Below are 16,601 nucleotides of genomic sequence, written 5' to 3'. Positions count from 1 at the left end.
GGGGATGCAGCTCACTTCGCCGGTACCGAGTTCAGTAAATTATCCAATTTACAAACCCCTCGACTCCACTGCTGGTGGCTCGCTGGATGAAGAAAGTTTTCCACGCTCTTTTCCCGTCATCATGAAGCGGCAGAGCGAACGTAGCCGAAATGGGCTGAGGCAAGGGAAAAAAGTTAATTTCTAATAGAAATTATCGTCGCTTCTCCTGCCCATGACATAAGTGTAAGGAATTGCCCTCGCACGTGTCAGCCAGCCTTTGGGCTGGCACAAAAAAGCTAATGTTTTTAGTTCGGCTAATACATTTGCAGTCGCGGTACGCTTCCGAACAGCCCCACCGGAAGCGCCCATTTTTTGTCAATTTTAATAAAGATTTATCTCAACCCATATATTTTAGCACGTTTTCACGTGCAGAATAGCATGTAAAAAGTTTAAATGACATTAAGACCGCTCGTGCACAGGCAGCTACAACGCGGTTTACAAACGGGGAACTCTTGAATGTGTGAGTCGACATAAAGGGAAAATGTATTGTCGGTATGAACGGCCTACTAGTTCAATTTTGTAGTTGCTAAGTGAATGCGATGATTATGAGCAGCTAATCATAAAACCTACGATGGGTCACGATGTTAGGTGAGCAAATAGGGCTGATCAACTGAACTGCAGCTAGCCTGTGGAGGTAAATTTAATAAATTTCAACCCTTTCCAAGCAAGTTCAGATCGCAAAGAAAACATTCATCACCAGTAAACTCTTCCCCATCTGGTAATATAACATCAAATTCTTTGGAAAATCATATTTTCCGACGACTTTACATAAAAAAAAACACACATTTTTCTTTGCTGTCACGTTGGTGAACGGAGCAAACAAACAACCATAGTCGCACTGCGTTGCGAAGGTCCCTCGACTCGACCTCAACATCGACACGGTGTTCGAGGAATGCAATTAAACTTTACTCCCCGGCGTGATTTGCGATCACTCATTGTTTGTCGCTCATGGTTGACTTGCTTTTTCTACCTCCAATGCAACCTCTCTGTGTGCTTTTTTCCGTTCGCCAGAATTTGCTGCAGTTGTCGGAAAGTCTCGATTGAGGTTTTCCCAAGAGTTAGCAGCTCGGCGTGGGAAGTAAGCTTTCGGCGTCAGCATTTGCACCAAAGTCGATGGCTACCAAGTCGACGAGCTCACCGGGACACGATCTCCGCTGTGCTTTAGCGCAACGAATGCATTCATCAGCAAACAATGCATAATAATTCTGTTTACACACGTAAAAGCGCTCTGCACCACCCTGTGCGATGGGGTTATGCGCCACCCTGTCTGTGCTGCTTGGTGCTGCATGGTCGGTGATAAGTTCCTTCGCAGTTCCCCATCGGGGATGGTTCTTGCATAGCCTCGGAGCGCAGATGAAGCCCGCCACAGGCACATTCACCACGAGCACCGGTGGATCCTGCCAGCATTTTATGGAGGACACAGAGCGTCCCCTTCTGCGAGCATGGCCGTCCGTATGGTTTACGGTTTAATAGCTTCCGCCGTGCGAGTGGAAAGTCGTGTTTCGGGAGGCATACAACACGGGTCCGGTTCTTTCGGTTCACCAGCTCGATAAGTGCCCACGTTGCTAGGGTAGAGGGAGCGCGATGCAAAATCATAATTACCACTAATTTAATGGCGAACATTTGGACCGGTCTGTAACTGCAGCTCTGTCTATTGCGGTCGCTTTGCAAGGAGTCGCCAACGAGCCAAACCGACGCGCTGTGGCAGGATTGGCCGCCATTCGCCTTCACATCCGACGGTCCGGTTGTGGGAGATTAGAAACGCCTAAACCCTTTTCACCGAAAGCCCACGGCTCGGCGGTCTACGTAAATAGGGTTGGAGAAAAGGGTAACTTTTTCCGTGGGAGCCGTGGCTTCGCGTTGTGCCGCCATTACCGTCGTGGGCTGGTTTGGCAGTAATGTTTCCTCTCGCTTGCGCTCTCGCATTCTGTCTCACTCATTATCTGTCGCTTACTGGCGCCGCTTGATTTTTTCCTTTTTCCGACACCGTTACAGAACTACGAAATTCATAACCTCGAAACGTACACGCAGTATCTGGTCTCGATACAAGTGTTCAACCCGGAAGGATTAGGACCACCGACGACCGTTCTGGTTATGACAGATGAAGGAGGTAAGTGAAAACGGGTTTGCCCATCGCATTTTTTTTTCTCTTCTCTGAACAATGATTCCGTTCCTTCGTGTGCAGGGCTTCGTCGCCCGTTTGGATGACCGCACATTCTGATGAATTACGAGCCCTTTCGGGGTGCAGACAAGAGCTGGAAATGCTGTGGGATGTTAGGCTCGGTTGCACTTTCGGTGCGGCTAATATAGGGCCAATGGCATGGGTTGAACGTGAAATCGAAAAATAGAGGTTCTATTAGCTAGCATGTATGCGGTGAATTACGTAAATAGAATGTCTCTGTGAGACATAATTGTGTGTTTAAGAGCGTAATTTCAAAGCTATTTTATTTTTCTTAAATTTCAAAAAGGAACTTGAACCGTTTGCAGCACAACAGGGGACTTCACATGGAGTATAGATATGAACACTATATTTAACAAGCCAATTGGCCTTCTGGCCTGTTAATGCAAACAATTTAGCAATGGAAAATGTGAAGCTTCAGCTGAGAGTGCTGAAAGACGATTATGCTAGATTTAATCCAGTTAAATCGGCTCTTGATTTGTTGATATCAGCAGAGTTCTAATCTTTTAATCACATTTATTGAGCTTAACAAACGTGCAACTGTAGACATTATTGGTTCAGACTTCACGCTTCCTGGGCGAATGGAAAGTGGGCGATTATGAACGACGAAAGCTGCCGACACATTAATAACGGCGATTAGTGTCAAGTTGCTAGTTCTAAATATTGTTAATAGAAAAAAAATAATAATACATACGTACCATCACCGCGCACATGTGAAACGGACTGTGCAGTGCCATCCCGAAGGATTAACTACGGTTCGCAATAGGTTCGAGGGCACGTTTTACGGACCAGGGAAGCGGGAAAAAACGGCCCCCCAACGCACGGCATTCAGCGGCATTTTATTGGCCGCGTAACCCAGCCGGCTCAGGGGGCGTACAGTGAGAAGCGGGAAAGGAAAATATTTTGCCTCATTTTGCGCCTCGCTTCTCGCGTGGCAATTAAATAAAATTCCGCTACCATAGCATTGGGATTAGCAAAAATTTTATTTTCACCCAAACACGGCAGAAGGAAAACAAAAACAAACCATGCCAATAATTCGGTGTGCAAATTCATGCGCAGCAAAATTTCTACCGATGGCGAGTGCGGCACACGATAGTTAGCGGTGGATGTTTTCGCTCGTATTAATTTCCATACGACGTACGCCGCAGCGTGCATGCACAGGTATGTCCTTTTTGCGGGTAACAGGGTGTCCTGTTTGCTCGCAACAGCCCTAAATGGAGCCGGTGTTCGGCGTTCTCCCAGAGGGGATGCATTTTCCGATGATGGCACAAAAACAAGCCGCGCCGTCTCTGGTGCGTTTTCAGGCTGGGAAAGATTCCATCGGGAATGTGTCAATAAGAAATGGCAGAACCGTTCACGTAACGCGTCCTCCCGGTTTGCATCAGGGTCTTATGGTGGATTTTTGCCGTATCGTCGAATGTTCACGGTACATGGAATTTACAATTTTATGAGATCATACAATTCGGAACGCACAGGTCGCACTATATCGGGAACGCCTGGATTGTAACAAGAGTGCAATAACGAAGCGCAGCGAAGCACCAAAATGAAACAAAACAAAAAACAAATGCACCCTATCTTACCTTTGGCCCCGGGCGTTTGATTCCGTGGGTGCTCGCCTTTTTTCGTGATAGCATTTTTGTTTCGTTATTGTTTCGCGCCCGTTTTCCAGCTGGTCCGGTTCGAGTGGCCGCGCTCGAGAATCCACGGATCACGGTAGGGTATGATAGAACGTTACCGGTGTATTCAAAAAAATACCTCGGCGTTCGATTTCGGCGGCATTCCTGTGGACGGTGCGATTCTTCCTGCGATGTCACTGCGACATGCTGGAAATTGCTTTTAATTTTCCACCCGAACACGGGCCGGGGCGAAAGCCGGGCATGGGAAAATCGAAAAAGAGATAAAAAAAAAGCTCGGCATGGGGGCATGAGCTGGCCCGACATCGTCCATACCAGCCACGGTGCATTCGAACTCAGCGGTATTACACTTAACAACGAGCACACCATGGATCCGCTCGCTTATGCAACGCATTTGTTATGCAATTTTTGCCGCCACGAAGCATAATCATCGCGCTCTGGGTGCGATTTTTTTTTCTCACGCAAAACCACTTCTCGCGGATGCCCGACAAGTGCGCGAGTTCGCACCGACGGCCATCGCGCAATCCTTTACCCACGGGACAGTACCCACCGATGGTGCTGCACTCCGTAAAATGAGGTTCCCGGTGGATGGGGCCAGTAAAACTTGAAAGAGAAATCTTCCGCACGGCATTAATCCGGCGACGTGTAAAGCGGGCGCCAGCCTCGGAGGAAATTCCCCAGGCCCTAGTTCGTTCCCTGCTGGATGAGGTGCAACGAGTAAAAGGATGCGAACGGAGAAGAGCAAATGTGGATATGCTGCTGTCAGCGTCACTAGCGTTGTCCTTGTGCATATGTCGGAGCGGTGAAGACAAAGGACATTCGCACCGGGCGCCTTTTTCGGGCGACGGCATCCGTCGGGAATGGTGGGGTCGGAATAAATGGTTCATCATTAGCAAAGTACATCTCCCGGTGGGAAACGCGTGACTAGGGCGAAAAAGGCGAATGCATGCCAGTGCCAGGATGGGCAGAAAACGATGGGTAGTACTCATCGTGAAGTGGTTCCCGGGCGACGTTGAGTTGGAAGATGCTTCCCAGTGATGTCGCCTGCTTCGCCAACGACTCTGATGGGATTCCTCCTTCATTTGTGTGTTGTTGCCTCGCGCACGCCGGTTGGTCTCGTATTCCGGCAACTCTGCTGGGAACCGGCCCAACGAGCCCGGTTTGTCATTGCGAGCGACCGAAACAGCGAAAAAAGGTACAGATTCTCTCCTTCTTTCACCAGGTGCAACTACTGCACCATGCAAGATGAAAACCAGACGCGCTAGATTAAGAAGGACCCACCACTCGATACTCCTCCTCACGGAACGATCCACCTTCCCATCTTTCACCCCAGGGGAGGCGTAAACATCCGCTTCTTATGTGTACGCTTTGTGCGCCATTCGCCGGTTTGAAGTGGGTGGGAAAAAATGACATCCATATAATGAGCTTTGTTTTCCATTCCAGCTATGATTGCGACGTCTCCATCTTTCCGCTAACGACGGAAAAGGGGTTGTGTTTTTTCTTCCTTTGTTCGGATCCCCGGAACGATGCACCATTTTCAGCATTTTCTGCGCTCTCGAGCGTCAAACCGTACATTGGCCGCCCTGGGAATGGTGTTTTTACGTACTAACTTTTAACCGTTCCGTCACCGTGACGCTAGGAGGCGCTTTTTTTTTGGACCATCTGGTGGGTGGATATCTACGGCAATAAGAAAATTAATTTACAGATTGTACGCCCTCGTGAACCGGAGTGCATTTTATTTTCTCCGTTGCTTGCTATTACACACCACTTCTCAACGGATATTGATTCATGTGGATTTGCAACTCTTCTTCGTCCACGAGTGTTCTACGGACAAAATGGCATCCAAGGCGTGACTGGCTGCGTCTGTCTTTAGACCGGTTGTTCGAATGGCGAGCGAAAGGTGATAATTTTCTCGGCAGGGCTTTAAAACGCCACTAACAGGCAGGCTCTCGTAGACCACTTCTGGATCGCATTCGCAACGGTTCTGGTTTGCGCCAACAACAGCATTCTGCGAAAAAAAAAAGCGTAAGACTCGCTGCTCACCCATTAAAGAGAGTATCGATTCCACTTTCGCACTACGAGGCCACCTAATAGGATTATCGAGAATGGTTCCGGGCAGCATTGCAATCGGTGCGAAAAGTGCCCTCGAAAATCTCGACACCAGACACCCTTTTGCTAGGGTGCTGATGAAGCAGGCGGCAGCTAGCGACCCAAACGGAAGCCATACCCTCGGGGCGCTCATTTTCCATTGCCGGAAAAAAAACAGTAATAATAGAACTTTGCACTTTACCGACCGAACGCGCTTTTCTTGCGGTTCGGAAAGCTCTGTTGGAAAACTTTTTTCTCTTCAAATTTTCATTACCCAGCATCCCGTTTCGCCTGGATTCGGAAACACACGGTGAATGCCGTATGCTGGAGCCGATGGCGCAAAGATCGTGAAAGGAGAAGAATTATCAAATTGGCACATCTAGCACGAATGAGAATAGTGTCCGTGCAACCAAGCATTGGGCAGGATAGCTTTCATCAAAACTCTTGTTTAATTATTATAATTCTGTATTTGGGTTTGATTACCGCAGGACCTTCTTTTTTTATCTGACCTCAATTGCATCCACAATTAGTGCAGGACAAGATGGGGAATTAAGCTCAAGGATGCAAATGGAGTTCTTGGAAATTCTATCGTTTTAAACATGATATACTTGATCTTTCTCCGAGGTACAACACGTACATTATAGAAACTGGTGCATTATGCTTCCACTATGTAGCAAAAAGTATAACGGGTGAGATCCTACAATAAGCATTTCCGCTTCAACATAAAAAATAGTTGCATTTTTATGGTAAGAAAAAAATAACAAATTTGTTTTTCAATAACTAGATCTATTGAATATTTTAATTTCCATCGGATATTTATATCGCAAATTATTTGTTGTTTTCGGATCCTTCAAGATCCTTTCTGGCTTACCCCTAGGATTTCCGTGTAATTGAGCCTTAGGCTGTGAATAAAATTGGTGCGCTGCACGTTTGGTCGCTACTGTAGCGCCGGCAGTGGTGAAGTATTGGGCACGCTGCTGTAAACTCGCGCTGTTGACGACCGTTTGCGCCTGTGTCGCACGCAAACGGGGTTTGATATTTTTCTCTCTCATCGCTTTCTCCGACGTCTTTTGACAGGAGAGAAAACAAAGTGCAGGCCACAAAGCGCTGAAATCGATCGGAACACCAAAAAGCCTACGCTGGAAAACCCACCCAGGCCCAGCCATGGAAAGTTCGCACCGATATGTACGCCGCGAGTGAATCACAATCCCGGGACGCAGTCAACGTGAGCCGCGCGTACCGTACCAATTGACGGCAATTGAAGCCGTGAACGAAGCATCCGCCGCGAATTAGTGGGGCGAGCACTTAACTGACCTTTCCCCCGCAATTGACTTTTTTCTCCCGTGGCCGCGCTAAACTGGTTACTCTCGTCGGGTGCAAGATCCAAAAGCGGTGATTCGTGTGGTTCCCTTTTGCGCCGGGGTGCGTTTCCTCGTGCGTATGCTTTACGTGATTGTAGAATGGAACGAAAATCGAGAGTGTCTCACGAGAGTGGCCCCGTCCTGACCGCTTCGGAGCTGGTGGAAATAATGCGCTGGGCGTAGGAAAAAGAAAGAAGCAAGGAAAGAGCCATACGCAGGGAAGAAAATCTGCAGCGCAAGAATCAGCGAAACTCGTTCTGTTTGTACTTGCGACCGGCTCGCGGTGATGGTGTAAAGTGAACGAAAACCACGCCAACGAAGTGCAAAAATCTCTTCCGTAAACCGGCCTGCACCGCGCCTCACACCCACCTTGCGCAAAGGGCCGCCCTTCGTTGTGGGTGAGCCATTTTCGGGAGTGAGAACCGCAAGAAGAAACTGACAGTTCCTCCAGCCTTTTGCATCAACTATGGCCGAGTTCTGCCCAAACACGCGCCCTGTGTTGTTGGGCTTGGTGGTGATTATCGCTTTTACCAGCGCCGGCACTGTACGGGCGCTTCCTACGGCCACTGCGGTCGTCACGACACGGTTTAATGATTTACCGATGGTTCCGATTTTCACGACACCATTGCCCTCCGAAGAGTTAGAGAGTACCCCGTTGCTATCTAGAACGGAACATGGGCCCATTTCTTCCGTTCTGCTTCCGTATAACGCCGACGACGGTGCTGAGGGGTCGGGAAACTTGGACCAAGACTTCGAAGAGCCCAGGGTACTTCCACTGAAGTCTTCCTCCACGCCGGCCCTCGTGCGGGTTGTTCCGATTGAACTGGCCGCAAGTAACGACGAACCGAACACGTCTACTCACGATCCTACGTTCTCTGCAGACGATGATATTGGTAAACCAAATCTGTTGCTATTTTACGCCGAGGCTTATTCCATTTAGCACGTACAGACCATACCAGAGTATCGTGATCGATTGCTAATACAAACGCGTTTTTGTCCTTTCTTCTTCCGCAGAACCGAGTCCACCCCAAAACCTAACGGTGCTGGAGGTGACGTCCACCACCATCAAATTGACATGGCGCGAGCCGGAAAAAGCGAATGGTGCCATCCACGGCTACCGGGTCTACTACATTCATCAGAACCAAACCGATCTTCACATGCCCATCCTAAAGCTGAACGAAATGCAAAACTCCGTGTATCACTACACGCTTTCAAATTTAAGTGAGTATCGAATTTTACCTGTTAGCGGTATCTTTGCGTGGATCATCGTGATTAACTTTTTGTATCCTCCACACGGCAGAACCCTTCACGGAGTACCGCATTCTGGTAACTGCGTTCACGAAGAAGCACGACGGCAAACCATCCGAGGTCACGCAGCGCACTGATGTCAGCGGTCCGAGCGCGCCCAAAGTGGTGAATCTGACGTGCCACTCCCACAACGCCCTGTACTATGGTTGGCGCATTCCGCAGACGTTCTACAACACGATCGATCTGTACATTATCAGCTACCGAAACATCGCGTACCACGAGTTCCGTGAGATTCGAATCACGGTCAATGCGTCCATCATGGAAACTTCGGTACGATTTGTTGCTGAAAGAACGTCAAAGAAACTGTGGCTTGGTTAACATCATTTTGTTTTGTTTCTTTACGTAGTTAATCATTCCAAACCTCACGAGCAACGCGGTTTACGAGGTGAAGGTGCGTGCTGCATCTGTCAGTGTAATCAATCCAAAGCAAATTATTCTGGGATCATACTCCGAGCCCCGAAAGGTAAGCCAAGTTTGTGTTCATTGCATACCATTTGAGGCGAACGTACAACTGAACGTTGTTTCTTTGTCTCCAAATACTTGCAGATCTCGCTTCAACCGAACTGCGAAAAGACTCCCTTAAACTCGCAAAGACAGGCTTACGACGACTACAATCTGGCCGTGCTGGCCGGCATTGTGTTTAGCTGTTCCGTCCTGCTGCTCATCGCACTGGCGCTTATACTTTGGAAGTAAGTAGCATACAAAGCGGGTGAAACTTTTGATAACAAACCAATCGGTGTTTCGTCATTGCGAGATGAGAAATCGCACTTGAGGTGTAAGCAAAACAAATCGAATATTCCGACTGCGTGCCAATTTTAGTAAACAGCCATTTGCACGCCGCTGCGCACGTGTACATAACCGGCTGCTCCAAAGCAAGAATGAGCTTTCCGGCTTCGATTCAACGCTGTCACCGTGAAACGCTTATCTTATCGCTTTGTTTTTTTTTTATTTTGACAAAATTGGCTGGCATCGTTTGCATAGCCGTTAAAGCGCTGGGTGATTTCTTCCGCCCTGGATATCAATTGGTCGCATAATCTTGAAACGCATGTGAAACAGGTTGGCTGGTTGGTTGGTGCAGCTTGATTCAACTGACAACGATGTACCATGATCGCACTTCCAGCTAAATTCTGCGCACATCAAGCGTGTTCAATTTCTCCTATAATGGGGTCTCACACGTGCGGCAATATTGCACCATTGCGGTTCCGTAAACGATGTTGATTTACAGTCAGTGACTATATCCACCTAAGAGTGCGATTGGGATAGATGCAATAATGCTAATTGCAATATGTAATAATATCAATGTAATGTTTTAATTAGAATTAATGACAATATGCTGATTACATCATGATTATTTTAATGCTACGATTCGCCTGTAGTGTTTGAAGCTTGCATGTTAAAACTTATGATCTTATTAAAATCATCATTATTTGAATTCTACGCAAGAAAAACATTGCAAAATTACAAAAATAAAGTTGAATTAAACTTTTTACGTAAAATATGCAGAATAGAAAATATTACCGGTTGTCGAAAGGCCACCCTCGCACCTGCAAACGTTTGCAACTGTAAGATTGATAAGCATTACAAAACAAACCCATCAATGCTCATGTTTTCGTATCTCGTATATACGGAGTCGTGAATGAGTCTCGCGAAGAAGGTGTTGTGTCCAGTTATTGTGTCTAGCCACTCGCCGCGTGATCGTTTTACCTTCTGTGTCGTATCCGAGTTTGGGATCGTTGCTCTGAACAGCAGCGATGCGCAACTCCATACGGTCAGTAGCGACAAGGACGATCTTGCAATAGTTTGCTTCAAGCGCTTGCTGTAGCGATGGGTGTTGTGCTTTTTTTCACGCGGTCGATCAACTTCTACGTTTGAAAATTCACGTGTTTAACTTGCCCAGCTTTATTGGTTGAAGTGTATCAACGACAAGTAGTAGTCTTTGTTGGTTATACATTTTGCGGCCAACTAAAATCAGTGTGCTGATCGTTTGGAAAAAGTAGCAATGAACGTAAAAATGAAAGCCTGTTTACACCATCATGATTCGCATCGTGTTTTTAAACAGCCTGTTTGATGTTGTTAGTGCACCTAGCACGTTCAGATGCTTAGGGTCGTGTCAGAAATTTGCTGCTTCTTTTTGTGAGAAAAATTGCGACGCCACTAAGACCTTGAGATAGTAAACACCTGCGAGAGAGTTTCCATTAGCAATCACAATGCCTGGGTGGTGTGGATGGATGAGGTGAGTGACTCCAAGGGCAATCACACACGTTGGAATACCCGGACCGTTTTTAACAGAACTCCGTAACGAACGATAAAAGTCACCCTCTTAAAAATGAAACCAAGTTGGAATTGATTTACTAAGCTTTGGAGTGTTTGTAAGTTTGAAAAAAGCAGTGGAACATCCTAAGTGTCATGGATGATTTAAACGTGTGATCAATCAACGGTCGTTGCATTTGGTGATTCACAATGTATTATCGGAAGCAAAAATGAAAAATAATTACCTCCTATGTAATTTGTATGCAGTGACATTCCACATGAGGCATGCACAATTAACTAAAACCTGTTGATGCGAACCAGAGCAGTTGCAATTATTGTTACCCTTCTCGCACCCTTTTCATCGAACATGTCCCGACTGGACGCAATCTAGTCACATCAATCACATGTGCCAAACTGTTAGCTGCAGGGAAAATATGATTCATCATGATCCGGACACCTCAATGTATTATATAACGTTATCTTGCCAGTGCGGTGAGCAAAATAAGCGCTAACCAATTACCAACCCGCGGTATAGTCCGCGTTAACAACACTCATTCAACATCTTTTCGACGGCTACGCAAAATGTTCTATGCAAATGAAGGCAGTGTATACACTTCATGCGTTGATGGACAAGTCTGTTCTGTATGTGCGCGCTAAGATATTATAACACAGACTGTGATGATCTTTATTTTTCATCATGAGAGATACGAAGATTGTAGGATGAAATTCCTTATCAATTTCTTTTAGTGAGATCTTAAATCAGAGTCAGAGATCAGAGTAGTGACATAAAATGTCCCTGTTATTCTATCTTTTCACATACACCTTTATCCTACGATGATGAGAGTATATATAATAAGTTGGCCAACCTAAACAATCATTCGACATGGACGACGATTTTTATTATCACCAGATATAGACAGTCTATTGGGCTTTCTTTATATAAAGTAACTTATTGTGGCTCTTATATTTACAGAAAATGCTTCCACGCTGCTTATTACTATCTTGACGATCCGCAACCTTGTCAGGGTTCTCAGGCTGGTCTCATAGATTGGGAAGGACCAAGCGAGGTGGCAGGTGAAGTGCGCTGCCCAGTGACGGTGGCAGATTTTACCAAACATGTCGCCCAGCTGCACGCCGATGGTGATATCGGCTTCAGCAAGGAATATGAAGCGATCCAGGGCGAGGCATTAAATGACGAGTATCCTTCCGAAAACTCCCAGCATCCGGAGAACAAGGGCAAGAATCGATATCTAAATGTTATCGCTTGTAAGTCTAGCATTGTGATACCTTTTTTTTTCGGATTTATTGTAAAAGTATAAATGTTATCTTTGCAGACGATCATAGTCGTGTGCATTTGCGACAGGTACCTGGGCAAAAGAAGCACCTTGACTATATCAATGCTAATTACATAGATGGCTACCAGAAGCCACGTGCCTTCATTGGCACACAGGGTCCACTGCCGGGAACTTTCGACTGCTTTTGGCGCATGATCTGGGAACAGCGTGTGGCGGTAATAGTGATGATAACGAATCTTGTCGAACGTGGCCGAAGAAAATGTGACATGTACTGGCCGAAAGATGGCACCGAAACGTACGGCATTATTCAGGTGCGCCTGGTAAAGGAAGATGTCATGGCTACTTATACCGTTCGTACGCTGCACATCAAGCATTTGAAGATGAAAAAGAAGAAGCAGTCTCAGATGGAAAAAACTGTCTACCAGTATCACTACACAAATTGGCCCGATCACGGCACTCCAGACCACCCGTTGCCAGTGATCAACTTTGTCAAGAAGTCAACCACAGCCAACCCGGCCGATGCGGGTCCAATTGTGGTACATTGCTCGGCTGGTGTCGGACGAACCGGGACGTTCATCGTGCTGGACGCAATGCTGAAGCAGATCGAAACGAAAGCATCGTTAAATGTGTTCGGGTTCCTGCGATACATTCGCGCTCAGCGGAACTATCTAGTGCAGACGGAGGAACAGTACATCTTTATACACGATGCACTGGTCGAGGCGATCGATAGTGGCGAGACAAACATCAAAATGGATGCAATTGGCGGATTGGTAAATCATCTGGACTTCATCGATGCACAGTACAAGGTAATAAATCTTCTAAACGAGTGAATTGAAAGATCAAATGCACTACCTTTGCATTCTGCAATTGACTTATAAAAAAACTTGACACGTTTTATGTCTATTATCCAGCTTATCGTAAGTTATCAGCCAAAGGAGATCAACTTGACGTCGTCTTTGAAACAGGTAAATGGCATAAAAAATCGTAGCTCACTTGTCCCCCTGGAAGGTAGCCGAGTGCACCTTACTCCTAAGCCGGGCGTAGAAGGTAGTGACTATATCAACGCCACTTGGCTGCACGGATTCCGCCGGTTACGGGACTTTATAGTCACGCAACACCCGCTAATCGAAACCTTCAAAGACTTCTGGCAGATGGTGTGGGATCACAATGCGCAAACGGTGGTGCTGCTGTCTTCGGTAGACAATATGGTAAGCGAACCGGCGATGCAATTTTCTGTTTATCATATTAACCATCATTTTAATATCCTCGTGTCTACTTGTATCGGTTTCTTTTCTATAACAGTCATTTTTGCAATTTTGGCCTAACGAATCGGAGCCAATCGAAAGCGATTACTATCGCATTCGGATGGTGTCGGAGATGTCCGAAGATAACTACATCGTGCGGAGCTTCGTAATTCAGTCTATTCAGGATGACTACGAGCTCAGTGTAAAGATGCTGGAAAACTCTTCCTGGCCGGATATGAATAACACTCGTTCAATATTCGATTTTGCCGTGCGTGTTCACGAACGGTGTAGCGAATATAGAAACGGTCCCATAGTTGTTGTGGATAGGTTAGTGCATTTATTTAACTTTGCAGTATGCTGAAGAATGTTCAGCTGTTGTTACTATTTGTTAAAGTTACGACACTGAAAAACCACTAACTTACTTTGTATATATTTTTGATCTACTAGATACGGTGGTTTCCAGGCATGCCAGTTTTGTGCCGTTAGCTCCTTAGCGATGCAGTTAGAATACGATCAGACTGCAAATATTTATACCTACGCAAAACTGTACCACAACAAGCGGCCGGGTATTTGGACTTCGTACGATGACATCCGACAAATCTATCGAATACTCTCGTACATGCCGAAGGATCTTGGGCTGTTGAAATGCACCGAGTTACGAACCGAGTTTGACGACGCAGCAATGATGACGGCTACACCGGATCTGTACAGCAAAATCTGCAGCAACGGTAGTATAAACAATCAACTCACCGGTGGCACTCCAGATGGTGTAGGTAATGGTACGACCACTACAACAACAACGACAACGTCCATTAATCCACCCACGGGACTTGCCGGCACACCGAACTCGGTCTGTCCACCGATGGTAGCGATGGGAGCGATGGGAACGACGCCACCACCGCCGACACTACAGAACGGCGGTACTGTTATCGTGAAGATGAATGGTGACGATAACGAAGAGCTGTCTGTCGTGGTGGCCACTGGCAACCACCATCTTAATTTGGACCACAATCAAGCATAAATCGAGCCGAAGTCGCACCATCCGCGTTGAGGAAAGAAGTATTTATTTGCATTTAGTTTCCTCTGATGTAATCTGTATTAGAATGCGATACGGTTTCCTTATACGGCCATTGCCACATCTTGACCATTACATCGATTACGGTGACGTGAAATTCGTTGCCGCCGTTTTGTCACATTTTACAAAACGTATTCGCTTTTATATCGTTAATACTTCGACCAATTTATGTCTAAGTTAAGAGCAGTATTTAGTATACGTAGATTAACGATGCACACATACACACACTCTTTTGGGCTGATTTTTTAAAGCAGCTATAAACGCTGCAGCTGTGAGATATTACCAATTAGTACTCTTTGCTCCTCGGAGAATCCGGCACGGGCAAACTAAGTGATGGAGCTCGGAGTTGATTTCCTTGTCTGCCTCCGTTCGTAGTGCACTAGTTGCGCTGATGGGCGTAACAACGGCGAAACATAAAATCTAGTCGTTGATATTCCGATGCTCATTGCGCCGTACCAACATACCTGGATGGGAGCTCTTTCAATGCTTCCGCTAGTTTACACCATAAAAACTCTAACCTACTTTTTAATAGCAACATGCTATATACCGAAAACTCCTCAGTCATTTCGTGATAACGGAAATGTAGTAAATACTGCTCATCGCTGTAGTCTATTTTCTTCGCACTCCATTCGTTTGAACAGAGGAAAAGTTAAACCGAAATATAATCATATTGATTATGATTCCACCTTTTCAGTATGCTTCATTTAGGCGAAGGCAAGATGCTTGGAGGGTTGTTTCAATGTACCATTTTTAATATTTATGGAAATTTAATGTGAGCACTCGTATTTCGCAAAATGTCTTTTTTGTCTTGTTTTGAAGGTTAGGACCGGGACATAAACGGGACCGTAATCGATACGCGTATAAATTCGCGTTCGAGCGATGCTTAGATAAAGCATATGATGAGGTACACGAAGATAGGATTAATTTTAATGTGTAAATAATTTATAATTATCATACAGAGAGATGGCGTTAAGCTTACGGGAAGTCTTGGGAAAGAACTGTTTCGATAATTTGAAAGCAAATTTTTAATGGCGACAATTTTTTGCTGCTGCTTTAGTAAGTCATCTGTTAAATTCATAAACCATTAAAAACGCTGAAAAATGAATTAAATATCCCTTACAAACTTTGTTGAACGCAACGTGTTGCCTGTATTAAAAGACTTGGTTTGTACACCATTGAATTGCACTAATCTGCGAATAGATATTGATCTTTAAAAGCACATATAAGGTACATTTCTACAGTAACCGTAGCAAGCCATAAGTAATTTACTATTGAAAAGAAACAATGCGACAAATTATAAATAGCAAAAACTGGAAATGAGGAAGAAATCGGGCGAAATCGAAAATGCGATGAGATACAAAGACTGGTTTTCTAAGTTTCTTACTGTCGAAATCAGACATGCGAATCTGGGGAACGGATAGGACAGCACAAACAAAATCATAACACAAGTTGTAGTTGAAACTAGCGTGAACAAATTAGACAAAGGACAGAACAAATTGAGTACGAACTAAAACAAATTATAGATAAATTAAAAACGAAACGAAACGAGCGATGCATACGAAGCATAGGCACGGAATAGTCACTGCTTCTTGAAACCGTAAGATTTGACGGTCCGATGCTCCTAATGAGCTTACGGAATAATTGCATCACAATCGTGACGATAAAGAAACGAAAAATAGTTGCCAAATGAAACAGACAATGGCAGGAAGTAGCGAAATATCGAACGTTTGGAGTTATAGAAAAAATTGACATTCGCAGTTAGTGTCAGTTTCCATCGATAAATTAGCTCTAACCATTCCTAGTGAAAGAAACGTAGGGAAACATCATTAGTACATGATCTATAAAACACACTAAGCATTTATTACACTCAATCTAAAGTCATAGATACGGGCTCCTCCCAAAGATGCAACGTTATCATTGTCAACGCAAATATATTCTCTACTGGCAAAACAATGGAATCTTAAAAGCAAGTTGCCGGGCATAAACAGTTACAAATGTGACTATAGTCACATTTCAACCACCTCCGAGAGAAAGTGCTGTATCTATCCATAGTTTTTTCTCATCGATTTATTTTTCGATACGATTTGAAGAATTCCAACAGACAATTCAAACAAATGTGAGAGAATCG

General features: G+C 45.4%; 1 protein-coding gene across 1 annotated transcript in view; it reads left to right on the top strand.

Annotated features, from left to right (window-relative positions):
• LOC128721876 (tyrosine-protein phosphatase 99A) overlaps positions 1-14,419 on the top strand; it is a 28,647-nt gene extending 14,228 nt beyond the window's left edge. The window contains exons 7-16 of the mRNA XM_053815676.1: positions 2,035-2,149; positions 8,316-8,522; positions 8,602-8,879; positions 8,956-9,072; positions 9,156-9,298; positions 11,833-12,125; positions 12,194-12,960; positions 13,066-13,362; positions 13,457-13,725; positions 13,846-14,419. Coding sequence (XP_053671651.1) covers positions 2,035-2,149; positions 8,316-8,522; positions 8,602-8,879; positions 8,956-9,072; positions 9,156-9,298; positions 11,833-12,125; positions 12,194-12,960; positions 13,066-13,362; positions 13,457-13,725; positions 13,846-14,419 — 3,060 coding nt within the window. The remainder of the gene's footprint in view (positions 1-2,034; positions 2,150-8,315; positions 8,523-8,601; positions 8,880-8,955; positions 9,073-9,155; positions 9,299-11,832; positions 12,126-12,193; positions 12,961-13,065; positions 13,363-13,456; positions 13,726-13,845) is intronic.
• The last annotated feature ends 2,182 nt before the right edge of the window (positions 14,420-16,601 follow it).

Source organism: Anopheles nili, chromosome 2 (genome assembly GCF_943737925.1).
Source record: "Anopheles nili chromosome 2, idAnoNiliSN_F5_01, whole genome shotgun sequence".
Taxonomy (NCBI): Eukaryota; Metazoa; Arthropoda; class Insecta; order Diptera; family Culicidae; genus Anopheles; species Anopheles nili.
The sequence above is the reverse complement of the archived record's forward strand: the minus strand, read 5'-3'. Positions and strand labels throughout refer to the sequence as shown.